This window comes from Lathamus discolor, chromosome 3 (assembly GCF_037157495.1).
Source record: "Lathamus discolor isolate bLatDis1 chromosome 3, bLatDis1.hap1, whole genome shotgun sequence".
NCBI lineage: Eukaryota > Metazoa > Chordata > Aves > Psittaciformes > Psittacidae > Lathamus > Lathamus discolor.
The window spans coordinates 122,816,566-122,833,441 of NC_088886.1; the positions used below are offsets into that span (position 1 = coordinate 122,816,566).

The window sequence follows — 16,876 nt, forward strand, 5'->3', positions numbered from 1 at the left end:
GGGAAGACCCATGAGTCATCACTTGGAATTTCCCTCTCCACCCCAGAGTGACAGGCTCCCAATCTGTCTTCATTTCCTTAAAGCCCAGCTATTTTTGTGGATTCACAACTATGAGCCATTATCCAAAATGGACCATCACATCATCCTTACAGAATGCAAATAAAAGTCATTGAGAACTGCATCTCTTTCTACTTGTAGCTCTGCTTCCCTGTTCTGAGTATATGCTCAGAACTGCCAAATCTCATGCACAAAGTGCAAGAGTCGCTTATTTGGCATCTGCCTCACATACCATCACTGTGCTTGTAACTTAGTGTTTGACCCTCTTCCCTGACATGGTGAGGCAAGCACTGCAGCAGCACTGGGCTCAAATGCAGGTCTGCTGCATGCAGCTGGTGGCCAAAAGCTGCTGTGTCCATCACATGTCCTAAGAGAAGCAGCAGGGAGTATGCTTTGCGTGACTTGACGTAACACCTCTTTCAAGGTAGGATTCTAGAGTGCTCAGAGAACTGTAACCTGCCTACAAAGACAGTGTGTTTTCATTATGTGCTTTAAAACAATGAATACAAACCAGGTTTAGCAAAGAGCTGCTGAAGAGATCTCTGTGTTTGAAGGGTTTTCCCTGTAGAAGAATGGGATGGGTGGGATGTAATCTCAAGTAGGGAAGAGGGTGACAGCACTCCTCCAAAAGCCTGCAGCAAAACAGCCTTCTGCTGTGTAGGCACAAGTACAGATATTGCACTCTCTGTTAGGATGCTGCATCTGTCTCCCTTATGGCATGACTGACTTAATTCCACACTACGGCTCATGGATTCCCTTTCCACATTTCTAAGCTACACATTAAATCCTTTTCATCTTTGTGGACAACTTATTTAGTCCTGTCTCTTCATCAGCCTTTGTTCTTCCTTAAATTTCTCTATATGTATTCTCCACCCCATGTTTTTTATCTTCCACTTTTATCTTGTTCTCTGTCCTGTTCTGCATCACAGTACTGTCCTAAATACTTAAGTTGATCTTTTGCCTTTGAAGTAACAGGCCACACATATTATAGCTTGTATATATCATCTCCATCTATGTCTCTTTCAGTGCTTCTTTTTGCATTTGCAGTAATCTTTATCTAATGAAGCTTAAAAGTCCTGAATTCTTTACAGCTCTTTCTGTCCCATTTATTCATCTGGGCAGTGCTGAATTTGGTTTTGGGGTTGATTTTTTTTCTTATATTTCTAGTTCTTTTCTGATGATCCATTTGGATAGTCAGTGTTTCAAATATTTAGTAATCTGAAAAATTTTCAAAGTTCTATTTTTATTTCATGGCAATTTTCAGTCTACGATTTCAGCCCTGCATGTATATACACTGAAAGTGGATAACCCTTCTCCTTCTGTCACAGTAGAATCTGACTTGTTTCAGTGAGGATTTGACTGTGGCTGATTCAAACCTCTGCTTGATTTCCACTAGTTCTTCTTGCTTTATCAGTGCCAGGCAGTATATATCTTTTCAGAGTAGTTGATCTGCTGATTAATATTTTATTACTGTGCTGTATCTTAGGCTGGGTTTTAATATCACCTTTGATCTTGCTGTGTACTCTTTTCCTTTAGTTCCTTCCTAATAACACACACCCTGATTCTTCAAACATTCCCTTTTTATCTATTGGGTTATTCATCAGGGCCGTTATTCCTGCTTTGTTTGGTAGGTTGGGTTGGTTGAAAGATCTTCAGCCACCATTCATCTTTTGGGTGTGCTGACTTGGGACTTTGATAAGGCAAGACACCCACGCTGCTGGCTTACACTTGGCTCAATGTCACATTAAAAATTTAAGCCTCATTAATATAAAGATGAGGGAGCACTCCTTGTTCTTTCAATAAAGCAAGTTAGGAGGGCTTTAATGTCATGACTGTACTGCTCAACAGAAAATGAATTATTTGTTCAGTGGCACTGGCAAATTGTGATTTCTCATTAATCCACTGGGCAAATAAAAAAAGGATGAGAACAGAGTCGCATCCCTTCCTCCATCAATGAGCTGTCTTCTTTTACCTGGGTTCAGTGGCCTGTTTCTTCCCTGAGACAACCAGTGTTGGAATCATGCAGCCCTCAGCTAAAGAAAAGGTGGTTTTGTCCAATGGATGCAAATCCCCCCACAAAGTACCCTGAGACTATTCATTTGGGTTATTTCCCTTATAAAGTACTGAAATTACTACATAATCTCCAGGGTGCAGGCATTATCATGTGCTTATTTGACATGACCTGCACAAATTTATCAGAAGCAGAGAGTACTCTTCATACTAAGATCTGTTACTTTTTTTCACTGCTAACGCAATGCAAGTTATCATCAACCAAAATCAGTTGGTGCTGCAAGCACTGCTTGCAGGGAAGTGCTCAGAGTCTGACTTGGCTATGCAGCAAACTTGTCTTTCCTGGATTAGTGGCAGTCTTAATACAAAGATTTCCAAGTGCTTGTTACATAGGCAATGACACCAGCAACCACACTGAACCCTTTTGATCTTAACATTTCTAAATCTGCACTCAGAGCTTTGTTAAAACAGACCAATAAATGGTCTAGGAACTTCTGCAGGGTAAAATAGCTTCTTTATTTAGAAGTGGAAACTGTGTAAGATTTTCTAAACAAATGGTTCTTAACATGCCAGGAAGATGCCTGCTTAAGTAGCTGGAAAAATGTTTTCAGTAAACAACTTGCTGCTTGTCTAAGAGTAACTTTGCAGTGTAAGCTCAATATTAATTTTCTGTAGCAGTAGCTCATCTTTATCACTTAGCTTCAGCATTCCAAAAAGAAATTGTTTCCATAATCTGTCAAAAGAGTTTCTGGGCCATTATTACTTTAAATGGCTAGTAAGAAACGAACAAACATGACTCAAGTCTGGGAAATTTAAGCTAAAGATACGGATTTATGGTTATAATCCACAATAGTTGCTGGATTTTGTTTTTTGACTATAGAGAAAGATCTAGTTCTCTATTCAAGTATTTCCATGACAAGGCAACTGATTCACAGCGTGGAACTGTGGTAGAGACAGAAAATTATTTCAGCCTTATACATCTGCAACAGCACATTCAGAAATATGAAAATAGGTTCATTGAAACATTTGAATGGGTACAGTTACACCAGTGTTTGCAAACAACAAAGTTAGTGAAGGCTTAACTGATACTCACATGGTAATTTACCAAATGCATGGGCTGGGTCAATCCTACTATAGTTATTTAAGATTTTAGCAAAGAATTCTGTCATGCAATTTATTTTAAAGGCAGCTAAAGCAACCACAGTTATTTGTTTGTTTTCTTCTCTAATCTCTTTTTATTTACCCTCATCCCTCAAAAGCTGTGTGTGACATGCAGTATCTCTTTGCCCAGGAAGCTGGATGTCTTTTTAAGCACTGCCTCTTCTGGCAGTGGTGGTATTTCCACAAGAAGCAATGTCTCTGTACCTGTAGCAGTCTTTTTAGCCTGGCAATGGTCTCTCAACACTGCAGCTTCAATCTCTGGAAATAGGCCAAAATGTATCTAATGTAGCACATGAACTGCACAATGCTATTTGTGGTAATACTATGCAGAGGTTGCCCTTGCCATACTTCCATCAAGTATTGGAGGGAAATGGGATTGGTTTTGCTCTGGATACCGAAGTGTGTTCTCTGGAAGCTTAACTGGATGAAGCGAAGACGTGTATCTCCTATATTGACAGTGAACTAAAAAAATCCTTTCACATACCCTTCATTGTATACGCTAAAAGCAGCTGCTGAATTGCCTGAGAGATTATCATACTTACTTAGATAGTCATAAATGAGACACTTAGCAATCAGCATTTGGAACCCAGACAGAACTCTAAAACTTCACACTGCAGTGTGGATGAGATTTTTTTTCAGTTTCTAAAGCATTACAGAGAATGATGACATTGTCATAAATAGGAAAATCTTAAATACTGGAGTAGAGCTAGGTTTAAGGCCCTGAAAGAGTACTTTGCAGATTCCGGAATGGAGATTACACTTTAATGATTAGCCTGGCCATGACAGCTGATGTGCATGAAAGCAGAGCAAAGTCTCTCTGTGCTGCAGCTGTGCCAGCTTTCCAGCACTATCAGGCATAAACCTTGTCGCTTCCAGTAAAGTAAGTGTCAAAGAGAACAATCATGGTAAAGTTGGTTTATGTGCGCATTTTTTGGTATGTTAATCTTTCAACTTTCTGTAATTCGCACCTAATACGTGTTCATAAATGCCACCTTATACATGTATAAAGTCGTGTTTTCCTGTTGCATTTGAATTCAGCCAATATAATGGAAAGTAAGACAGCAAATACCTTCTGTTCTCATTTACTTTTTTCTGGCTGAGAAGAAACAAACCTTTTATCATCATCTCATATATTATTACTATCAAGTTTCTGAAGTAGACACTCAGATTCTAGACTGCTGTACTGCACACAACTTCCAGAAATGGTAAAAGATTTTTGCTTTGTCTGAGGCTTCAAAAAGTGTCTGTTTCTGCTTTGCTTATAGGAATAAATCCTTAGGAACAAATTCCAAATCAGGTTTTGAATGTAATTGCTAACAAAAGAGTAGCAAAATAATTTTGGGGGAGGAGATTATATTATTAATCTAGTAGCCCACTTTGATATTAGCATCTTTTTTTACCAGTCTGTTCTGTGATATTCAGTAGCATCATGATACTCATATATTATTTTGTCCATATACTATTTACAGAACCCTAATAAGTTCCATTTACTTTTCTGTTTGGTTTTTTTTTAATGTGCTACTGTTGAACTGTAACTGGTTGGTTTAACTGGTTAATACGATTATACAGACAAGCAAATAAACTTTGTAAAATTTCATGAGGAAGAGGTTATTATGGAAATTGCATGTCAGGAAGAAGACCTGGAAACCTAAGTAATTTGTAGTTCTAAGGAATAAGTAATCTTTCACTTTAAAGATTTTACTGAAAGGATGATATATAAAGAAATCAAAAGTATCTGGATGCAGAAAGACACAGTGTCATAAAGGACAGAGTGTGACTGGCGAAAGATACTCTCCAAAAATGACACCATGATGTTCTGAAATTGCCTTTCAGTGGCAATTTATCAGTTATGTTGAGTAAAAAGCCTTGGAAGCTCAACTTAGGTTATAAGAGAGTATTATTTCCATTTCATGCATCATCATGACAGATTGAGAACATAAAGATCAAATTACTTTTGGATGCATTTGCATAACTCTACAGCCTGCAGTGATGTAGCACTGTTTTATCTGCCTAGATAATTCAAGGTGGTTTTGTTTACAAAATATCCCATGGATTTCATGATTTCATTATGCATCTTTCATCTTGGGCTCTCTTGGCAGGAGTAAATGGAATAAAATGTACAAAAGAACTGGGTTTGACAGTAAGGGCAGCAAAGTCATTTTGAAAGCACCAGGAAAAAAAAAAAAGGAGAAAAAAGAGCTATTCAGCTGAATTTGGTGTGAAAATTGAAGTTATTAGTTATGCAGAACTAGACAAATCATTTAACAAATTAGTAGGCTCAACTTCCGCATAATTCTAGCTCTCACCTAAAAAATGTCTTCAAAAAAAAAGAAAGAAATAGCAAAAATTTTCTTTCAGTTTTGCAGTCAAAACTCTGGTTTCCTTCACATAAGACTATCTGGAGTTAGCTTTGAGTCCTTTTTGTTTGTTTTCTTTTTTAAAGGAAGCTTTCACTGATAAAGATCTGCAGAGCAGCAGAGATGTCATGCACAATCTTAATTTGCTCCTCTGATAACTTGCAAATTTACATTGTTTGTTTTGTGTCTGTCTGTCTATTCTGTCCCCAGGGTCAGTGGACTTTCTCCTTTCATGGGAGACAACGACAACGAAACACTAGCCAATGTTACCTCAGCAACGTGGGACTTTGATGATGAGGCTTTTGATGAAATCTCTGATGATGCCAAGGACTTTATCAGCAATCTACTAAAGAAAGATATGAAGTAAAGCTGTCGGACTTGATACACTTTCTATGTTTGCATTTAGTGGAACTCGCCATTCCTGTTTCCCTACTGTGAATCTCCATGTTGACGCAGGCACCTCTGGCGATACTTTATAAGGAGCTCTGTGTGCCCGTCTGTCTCTGTGTGCAGCTCTCATTTACGTTACATGCAGGGCACAGGGTCTGAATGCAACACTTTCTTTTAACCGCCTGCTTATTCTGCCTTTTCCCTTCCCTCGAGCAAGATGCACACTGAGGTTTTGTGTGGCTACTGTGATCTTCACTGTTGTGTGACACAGATTCCAGCATGACACATCTTGCTCTGAATAGGTTGCAATTTTACCAGATCTATTTCCATGTGTCGATTTTAAGTGCAGTCCCTGTGAGTAGGCAGCAATCCTATAAACCTAGTAACTGGGCAAGAAAAAAAAAACCAAAAAACGGAGTGGGAAGCCCTCTTTACAGCAGACTGAACAAAGAAGGAAAGAATACACAGAATCATAGAATAGTTAGGGTTGGAAAGGACCTTAAGATCATCTAATTCCAACCCCCTGCCAGGGCAGGGACACCTCACACTAAACCATGCCACCCAAGGCTCTCTCCAACCTGGCCTTGAACACTGCCAGGGATGGAGCATTCACAACTTCCATGGGCAACCCATTCCAGTGCCTCACCACCCTCACAGTAAAGAACTTCCTCCTTATATCCAGTCTAAACTTCCCCTGTTTAAGTTTTAACCCGTTACCCCTTGTCCTATCACTACAGTCCCTAATGAATAGTCCCTCCCCAGCATCCCTATAGCCTCCCTTCAGATACTGGAAGGCTGCAATGAGGTCCCCGCACAGCCTTCTCTTCTCCAGGCTGAACAGCCCCAACTTTCTCAGCCTATCTTCATACAGGAGGTGCTCCAGTCCCCTGATCATCCTCGTGGCCCTCCTCTGGACTTATTCCAACAGTTCCATGTCCTTTTTATGTCGAGGACACCAGAACTGCACACAATACTCCAGGTGAGGTCTCACGAGAGCAGAGCAGAGGGGCAGGATCACCTCCCTTGACCTGCTGGTCATGCTCCTTTTGATGCAGCCCAGGATATGGTTGGCTTTCTGGGCTGCAAGCACACACTGAAGCCGGCTCATGTTCATTTTCTCATCGACCAACACCCGCAAGTCCTTCTTCACACGGCTGCTCTGAATCTCTTCTCTGCCCAGCCCATAGCTGTGCCTGGGATTGCTCTGACAAACATACTTCTTCCAAGTCTGCAATCAGATGGCCGGAGAATAGAGGATTATTTATCTGTGTACCATGAACAAAGTGAAGAATAGGTGTGGCTTGAGTAGAGATTTGGACGTTACTCTTTTGTTAAATGTTCAAGGCTGCAAGGAAGGAGGGTATCAAGTGAAGGGAAAGGGGAAATCTCTGTAAGTAACAGAGAGGAGATCTGGGACAGGGTTCTGCCAGCATGAGGCAGCTGAATCATTACCACTGTGGCTCTGCTGAATGTGTTCCATGCCTAAAACATATGGCTTTTCGTGCTTTGTTTTATAATGTTTCATTAACACTTAAAAATGCACAGTTTTCTCTCAGAAAAATGTACAGAAATTGTGGAACTGAGTTTAAGAAATAAGCATGGCTGGGAAAGCAGTGCCACGTGATCTATGTTGCTAAATTTAGGAAACAGAAAAATCAGCTTTTATAAAAGAGAGAGCAAAATAAAGTTACAGCAGGTAGGTTCAGCTGTGGTTAATGGCAACACTGACCAGTCTTTTTATATAAAAACAGGAGTCGCTTAAATTGTACTCAATGTCTTCAGCACCCTTGGCTGCAAAAAGACACCAAAACCATGGAAGCCAAAAAACTTTCCAAAGATAGGATGAAGAAATATATGGCCAGAAGAAAATGGCAGGTAATGAAGAGGACATAGAATTGGGCTAGTTATCCTAATAAGTCTCTTTATTTCTAATGTTTATAATTCTGAGAAACATGTCATGCCAGGTGGTTTCTGTTGCTGGTGAAAACTAAAGAGTATGAATGCAGTAAAGCAGGTTTGGTTTCTACAGGCGAGCAGTAGGAGGGTGCATGGCTCCATATATGTAACACCTGATAATTCCATTTTGGGCTACTAAAAGGCATCTGAGTTGAAGTATAGTTTTACCTGTTCTTCTGAGGGTCTGGGCATCTCTTCTCCCTGCCCTCTTCGTGCCACTGAGGGCTGGGGGATTAAATTATCCTTAACAAACCTGAACAGCTAGGGAAAAGCTTATCCACCTGGCCTCTTTAAAGTGACCTCATTTTGTGGTAGTTTCATTCTCCTAAGCTAGTAGTCCTGTCCTGTTGGAGCAGCAAGTTTCTCATGGATTTGGTCAGATTGGTTTAATAATTTTCATTGACGTATTTGGTTTTCATATCTTCTTTTTTCTTAATGCTGAAACTGTTGTAGCAGGTTCATCTGTTCATCTGATAGCCAGGGGAGCTGACGTATAAAATCCTGGATCCAGCCTTTTGAGTAGCCTACAAAACATTAAATTATGTAATTTAACCTTACATTTCCTCTTACATTCTACTGTACATGTTTCTTAGGAGCTCATGTAAGCTGTACAAAAATACACGTGTCTGTACTAGAGTCAATGTAGTGCAAACATATTTTAGTATCCTGGTGGTTGATTCTCCTGTCTGTCAGAGGTCTGCTTCCATCATGCAGATGGTACCTTCTCATTCATTTCATATTAGCTGGTTATTCATCCTTGATGAAATTCAGTCCAGCCTATATGGCTGTCGAGAGAGCTGTCCGCCACCAGAGTGAAGTTCCAGTTAAACAGGACATAGCTTTTTTGCTGGACCTCCTCTTGCACAGTGCTTTTTATCCGCAGCTAACAGAGACATTCATTTAGGTATGAGTTCATCAGAGGAAGTTTATATCTGCAACTAAATTTGGTAATTCAGACCAGCCTGCTCTGTCTCTCCTAAAACAACAGAGCTATATATAAGCAGTTTGTCCAACAATTCCAGCGAGGTTTGCAGAGATCCCAGATAATTTGTCCGAAGCACGATTGTTACAGAAAATCACATGCCTGTTGGACTGGACTGATCAGAAGCCTTTTATGTTATGTCTTAGAAAACAGGCCATGCTGTCCGAGCAATAGGAAGACTTTCGTCCATGGCAATGATTTCTGGTATGAGTGGGAGGAAGGCCTCTGGGAGCTCGCCCACCAGCCCTATAAATGCAGACAAAGTAGAGAATGAAGGTAAGGAATTTTGCTGCACCCTATTTTTACCTCTCTCTGAATCAGTCTTACTAAAACTTCTAGCAAAATGCTAGAGACCAATCAGCAAGTTGGTTATTCGTGCACGCTCTCTCTCTCGCTCTTTTTTATTTTTTTTAAGAAATTATTAAAAAAAAAATCATTGTTTTCATATTGTTCTGCTACTGAAAATGCCCCTATATAAGTACAGGCAGTAAACTCTTGCCTTTTTAAAGCCAAAGAATTAAGGCAGATTTGTCAGCTGCACATTCTGTCAGTTTGGGAATGCATGTTTATATAAAGATTACAGTGATGTATTGCCTTCTCATGCAAGGGAGCAAGCAATGAAGTATTAACACTTACTGTAACCAAGACATGTATTTTGCATTAACCATGCTCCTCACACAGGGGCATTTTAAGAAAAAAAACCCCAATGTGCCTACATTATTCCCTTAGGTCCCCATTTGAAATGTGGATTGGTGTTGTGCAACAGTCGGAGGTGCAACTATGTGACACTTCTGAAAACCAAGCAAGTCACTTTGACATATCCACATAGATTGCAGGCCTGACACAAGCTGAACTCATTGCCCCTCTGACTAGCAAAAGTCCAGATTTGGTTACAAACAAATTCAAGGAAAAAATAAAGATGATTTGTAGCATGATGGCCTGCCTTTCAATTTCCTTCTATTTATGGCCTGGATCTTCGACCAGCTGCGAAAAGATTGGCACAGAACTAAGCAGCTAATGACTTCACTATCCCATTAGCCTTACGGAATTAAGTAAAATAAAATATGCTTTCATTACCAGCTGGTAATTAAAAATTAAAATGCATCTTTTTGAGAACATGCCCTGTAAAATCATTAACTATCTCTTCTCTCTTCTCCAGATGCTTTCCTTGAAGAAGTGGCTGAAGAAAAGCCCCATGTAAAGCCATATTTTACTAAAACAATCCTTGACATGGAGGTTGTGGAAGGAAGTGCTGCTAGATTTGACTGCAAAATTGAAGGTACTTTGATTAGCGTATCTGTTTCTTTTTGTCCTTCCTTGCCAGCTTTCTGCATTGTGCTGCTGTTTAACTTTTTTAGGTTTTTTTCTATATTATTGTTGAGCTGGTGCCATTTTGCTTTTATCTGCATGTCACAGCATGAATGTGCTACAGTAATAGAAATTATTCAGAGCTGCAAGGGCTTGTTCTGCACTTGCCACAGATTCCAAAAGTCAGTGTGTGAATCACGAATTCAGCATAGCAAGTAGGAACAGTAAGATGATTTTTGAGGGCAGAAACAATAAAACAAGATGCAATGTAGTACCATAAAATTGCATAAGTATACTCTTAGAGAATGCTAATCAGAAACCAAGAATAAGCAGGAAGTCACTTGTCTGAAATGACAGGCAAGTTTCAGGTGACCGCAAGGTAATTGTAAGCCATACAGACCTTGTATTACAGGCAAAGAGCTCCCTTACAGTGTATTTGCATGAGAAGGAACGACAGCATCATTGTGCTGGTTACAAAAGTAACATCTAGAAAACACTGCACTGTTGTTTGGGGTTTTTAACGTACAAAAAAGAAAACTCAGACTGGAATATGCAGATAGGAAGAGTAAGCTTATGAGAAAGCAGTTAAGGAGCTTGGGCTTGGTCAGCTGAGCAGTCTGAAGGACAAGACTGCTAGCACTTCTCTTGCAATGCAATTGAAGCTGCTGTATGGATGCTGTATGGATGGAGACTAGCAAATAGGAAGAGAAGAGCTCTTAAAACAATGAATAGTCAGTACCATACTGCATGTGTTTTACACAATTTCTACTCCTAAAATGAAGAAAACTGCCTCACTGACCTTCTGCTTGTTTGTTTCTGTGCCCCTAATGTCTTTCACTGCCTGTGTTTCCCACCTCACAGTGGAGATGTGAGGATGGATTATTGTTGCTGATGGATGCTCAGCGTGAGGGGTACGTGCCTAAGTACTGCATGGAATAAAATATATAGATGACCATGCTGATGTTCCAAACTTTCCAGTATGTTGCTGTAATCTTCACGGTGTATTAGGGATTATTTCTGCTCTGTGGGAAGTCATTCTCCCATCACAGACTAGAACTTGGCGGAGGCAACAAGCCTTCAATTTATTACAGCAGCCGAGAGTACTGTATAAGGGATTGTTCTCCAGCACGTATTGTACAGCCCTGCTCTGGAGGCTCTGAGTACAGTAAACCATTTGCTTCACAAAAGGTTCCAAAACTCCTGTTGAGATGCATAATCAAAATGCTTTTCATAGACTCCCTTGCTTATCCTGACAAACACAGACAGAAATGGGAGCACCATGGTCACTGCACAGGACTGTAGGAGGAGGAAGATTCAGAATAGCCACAATAAAGCAACCAGAGAAGGATATTAAATTGGTGTCCAAAACACCTTATCCTTGACATTCTAGACCTTGGTGTTGGGAACTGTGGTTTCCACAAAAGCTGCAATGTCAGGTAAGCCTCAAATACGCTGTCAGGAGTCCCTCACCTGCAGCTGTCCTGGGAACACACAAAGCTGTCCGCAGCCACTGCTAAAGTAGTAGAAAGATGAATCCAGTGAGTACCTCAGTGCTAGCTTTGCATTTTTTGCTTTTCATAATGAAGTTATTTCAGGTAAATCTGAAGTAAAAGCACCTCACATCGTCTACATTTATCTTAAATAGAATTCAATGAAATATTTGTGTATAAGCATGTTGGCATGTCCACACACAGAACTTAAAGTAACAACCAATTACATCTCACTCATTGTAACTGCTGTTCTCTCTCTGCACTGCTGCAGGCTACCCTGACCCTGAGGTAATGTGGTACAAAGATGACCAGCCTGTCAAGGAATCCCGTCACTTCCAGATAGATTATGATGAAGATGGGAACTGTTCTTTGACTATTTCGGAAGTATGTGGGGACGATGATGCCAAATACACCTGCAAAGCTGTCAACAGCCTTGGGGAAGCTACGTGCACCGCAGAACTCCTTGTGGAAACAATGGCAAAAGAAGGAGAAGAGGAAGATGAAGAGGAGGAAGAATGAAACAAGGCTCAAAGGAAAAAAAATAATTGAATAAAATTATATTTAAAGACTATCCTTATAAGGCTCAGAAAAAAAAATATCAAAAGCACCTTGTGTGATACATAGGTCTTTGGGGGGTGTTTTTTCAGCATGATCAGTTGATACCTGTTTGCTTTCTCTATGGGCATTAATTCAAATCAGCAGGTGATTTAAAGTTGCTAGCATGATTGCATTTATGTTAAGTCATCAGCTAAGTTGCCCAGTCAATTTTTAAATCAAATGTATGGAAAGTAAGTCTACAGTTATATTCTGAACATCTTAAAGAGAAGCAGCCTATTTACTGAGCTCACTGCTCTACGCCATCACTTTCCTCAGCCAAAACTGCAGCTAAGTTGGCTCCCCAAGATCTACTTTACAAGGAATCATCTGCCAGACATACAGGGAATCTAACCAGTCCTAGGAAACAGGTTGCTCCCTGAGCAGTGTCTTCTGTAAGGGAAGGTCTGGCACAGCCTGCACAGCCATTTGTACATTGGTAGGGTTCATTTCTCATTTGTTTCAAACAGAATGAAGTTCCTAACTTCAACCACATTTACTGGCCTTTCTCAGTGTGCCGTTAGTGGCGCTGTAACACTGGCAGACGTTAAACATCCAGGTGGTCCCCTGAGACACTGCTGATCCTGCTTGTAACCAGCTGATCCCACCTTGCTGCCTTTCCCTCACAGAACCTGCCACTTCAGTGCAGTTACAGCTGCCTACTGAAGGAACAGACTGAAACCACAAAGACTGCAAATATTTCCTGTTGTTCTGGTCAGTCTAATCATGACTTATTATTCATACGTATGCTGCTGTGAAAAAACAGGTTATTGCACAATGCGTGACTTTGATGTGCATGTGTGTGAATGGAATCCCAGGTTAGTTATAGTTTTACTTGCATTTATTTGGCGATTGCAAAACAGATTTCAACTGATGATAAGCTGGAAACTCCCACAGATTTTTGGAGTAGCCAAAAAGATAGTAGCCTGGATTACAAAGTCCTTTATACTTAGCAGTTTCCAAAGAATCTTAACCTATATAGGACCTATTCCTACTTTATGAGCTTGACTGTCTTGTTTTTGTCTTGAACCTGCACCAGTAAGGCTGCTGCAGTTTTTAAAAAATGCAGAAAACCAAAACCAAATGGGAACACCCAAACCCCAGGGTTTTTTCTCAGCAGTGGTTAATGCACTCAGATTTAGTAACTTTGCTTTCCTTTCACAGTATTGGCACTTTTTAGGGTTTTTTTTTGTTGTTGTTGTGCAGAGGTAATATCAGAGCCTGCAAAGTGATATGCATAATCCAAACCAGCGTGTCTTATATCTATGTATCAGTCCCAAAGTGATTTTTTTTCTTTTCCACTTTTTGTGTGTAAAGTGCAACCATTTGCATTTTCAAGGTTACCTCTTCTAAAAGAACCATTACCTTAACTCCTCACCAGTAAGTAGTCAGTGTACTTTCATACAGGTGTGTACAATATCAGCCTTAGCTTGTTTGATATTACCTAGTTGTGTATGTTTCATATGATTTGCTCTTCTACATTCAAAGCTCAACTAATGTGGATGACACGGTGGGTTTTAACTACTTTAATCTTTGTTGCTAAGTTCAGATCGCCAGCATGTCTTTTCTTTTCGACTGATGAAAACCTCATACTAAACATAGTATTGCCACAACTCCTTATACAGAAAGGTTTTGAATCTGATTTAGAGCATACAGAGCTTTTCACAGTATTTTTTTTTTTTTTTATGTTTTAGGCAAAAATGGGCTGTATTTTGTACCTTAATAAAAATATGCTAATGTTCTCCCAGTTTGTTAAACCATCAGAACTGCAAAGATGAGAACGCTACGGCTGTAGTTACTCACAGTTCCTAAATAAATAATACCACAAAGCATGCTCCTTGTATACTCTATTGCAGGCGTCACTGTGTTCATGCTGGCTAAGCCTATCAGTACCCTTGGTCTTCTGCTCTGTCCTGAGAGCACCTTGGAGCACAAATGGACCTGGTGGTAGTAACAGGGAAACCTTCCTGATCTCAGTGGTGCTGCTGCGCTTTCCCTACCCTGATGGAGCAGGCAAGCTATGTGCAGAGGCTGCTTGGCCCAAGTGCCGTGAGGTCCAACCTGGCTGTAGGCACTGGCACTGGTTGTAGCCATGTGCTCTGCCACACAGCTCCAGCCTCATCGCATCCTTTGCAATGGACAGAAGTGTAAAAGCGGATGGGGCATCACGACAGCTGTAGTTTTATTTGACAGCTAAGAATTCTCTTAAGGTGGGGAAAGGTATAGTTAGAAAAGCCTGTTAAGAGCAAAAGGGAAAAAAAATCAGGGAAGCCTTAATGTAGATGCATACCTACACCAATGCTCCAAAAGACCATAAAAATTAAGATACTTTACATAAATACACTTGTGCTGTATTTATGTGGACTTCTTCTACTGCACAGTCCAAGATACCATGGACCATGCAGGACCACACAGAAACTCCCTAAAGCTAAGACTGTGAAATACCCTGCATGTAGGAACATGTTTCTTGAGCAAAATTTCAGCCCTTGAGACAGTCATCCTTGCAAGATGTGCCCTGTCCTGTGAATGTACCTACCCTTACCCACTGATTGCTGGTTTCTAGGCAGGTAGGGATGTGCGTAATGCAGCAAAAGATGCATCTCTGAGGACTTGGTCTGTGGGCACACGTTCTGGGTATCATACCCCACAGACTCAGTATCAATGTTTCTGCACAGGATTCCCCTCCCTTCATTTACTCGTCCTTCCACATCCCACTGGCTATAAACTCCTGATTTTATTTTGTCCCCAAGGATATAATTGCCTAACCATCTCCCTGTTGCCTCCTATTTACATCCTTTCTAATCTGCAGGAAACTGTGACGTGTACTTGAAAAATGTGATATATATCTAATTCAACTCTGAGCAATTGACTCCAACCTGTATTTGACCTTGAATTTTCTGTTTGAAAATAGGATTCTACTTCCACTGAAGAAAGGTCTTCTATACACTCGAAATCCTGCCTCATTTTGCCAGCCACCCTTATTGGTCTAACAAAAGGTATTTCTTCTTCCTACAAACCTGGTTGTGCTCACATAACACTTGCAGAAAGCCACATCTGGGGTGCGGTTGGGTTGAAACACTCCCCAGTAGCTGAGGTCATGCAAGACACTGGTACTGCGTGACATGGGCCGCTTCATTCTTCTTGTATCTCTTCTGTATAAAATTAAGAGTTCTCAAGAGACACGGAAAAATTGGGACTGGTCACTGCTTTTCTGCACTCAGGTTTTTGGATTTGCAGAAATTTAATTTGCTTAATCACAGGCCTGTCCAACTGCCCAACCCGATTTTGGCATATTTCTGGTTGATGGAGAGGCCTTTGCTAATTGTACGTGTGGCACATGAGGACTTTAGTGTCACTGTTTCCCTCTGCTCACAAGGAAGACAGCACAGCACTTCATGGCTCTTGCCTCTGTAGTGTCAGGCTTTTAAACTGTAGAAAGTATTTTTAGTTGCATACATGAATAACGTGTGATCTCTAAATTTTTTTCCATTTCATACATGTATTTCATGCATTTTCTCTATTGCATGTTTCTCTGAAATTTCTTGGCATGTTTATTGAAACTTTGCACCAAAACACTGCTGTTTGAAAATGAAATTCTTGTAAATCATCTTTGACTTTTGAACCCTACTGACTGCAAGAGATGTCCATAAATGCCATGGATCTATTAGGCCACATAAATACTTCTGTGAAGGCAGAATTTGCCGGGCACGTAGTGAGGCTTATGCTGTTACTCTGCACTGCTCATAAAGGAACTGCACTGTAACCAGCACGCAAAGTACATTGAGAATTGTTTCTGGATGTTGAGAAGTAACTCCACAAAGTACTTACAATTTCGGGGGGTGGGGGAGGGAAAAGGGAAGTTTTTAATCTTTTCATGGTGGCTCTTTGGGAAGGGAGTTCTAGTTCTATCTCCCTTGAAGAGGTTGCTTGAATTTGTATTGCTGTGGAAGTAACTCTACCCAGGTTTTTGCCATTACATGGAACTTCTGCAGAACACCCAACTCCAGCTGCACCCAGCTTCAGCAGTTTACTCATCTGTAGAAGTGATGAAAACCTACCGAGCATTTCTAAAATCACCTTAGCTAACACTATTCACTTCTCTAAAGACGTGTCAGCCGCATTCCTGCGGCAGTCAGCCCGCCGACGGGCACTTTCAACCTGCTCTAAAACGCGAGCGCAAAGGCCGTTTAGCGCCGGTCTCCCCACACAGCCCGACCGGGCGGGCACGGGCAGCGACACCGAGCTCCGTTCTCCGGGAACCAGAGGATCCGGCTGCGAGCCGGGGCGCCAGGCGGAGGCGGGCACGGGCCAACGGCGAGAATGCGACACCTTCTCCCATCCCTATCCCCATCCCCATCCCCATCCCCATCCCGATCCCGATCCCGATCCCGACCCCGACCCCGACCCCGACCCCGACCCCGACCCCGACCCCGACCCCGACCGCGCTGCGAGCCGCCCGCTGCAGCTGCACCGCCCAGACCACCCTTCCCCATGCCGGGCGGCCGCTCTAACGGCTGCGCGGAGCGTCCTGCCCGCCTCCAAGATGGCGGCTGCGGCAGCAACTGGGGAAG

At 41.3% G+C, this 16,876-nt stretch overlaps 1 protein-coding gene across 8 annotated transcripts in view; it reads left to right on the plus strand.

The window, feature by feature from the left end:
* The window catches only part of MYLK (myosin light chain kinase), a 218,269-nt gene extending 204,132 nt beyond the window's left edge, over positions 1–14,137 (plus strand). For 2 of the 8 annotated variants that reach the window (XM_065671419.1, XM_065671420.1), the window contains 5 exons: positions 5,796–5,948; positions 7,727–7,850; positions 9,060–9,189; positions 10,073–10,192; positions 11,983–14,137. In XM_065671419.1, the coding sequence (XP_065527491.1) occupies positions 5,796–5,948; positions 7,727–7,850; positions 9,060–9,189; positions 10,073–10,192; positions 11,983–12,230 (775 nt within the window). In that variant the 3' untranslated portion in view covers positions 12,231–14,137. The other 6 variants (XM_065671423.1, XM_065671422.1, XM_065671421.1 and 3 more) reach the window with 6 other exon arrangements.
* The last annotated feature ends 2,739 nt before the right edge of the window (positions 14,138–16,876 follow it).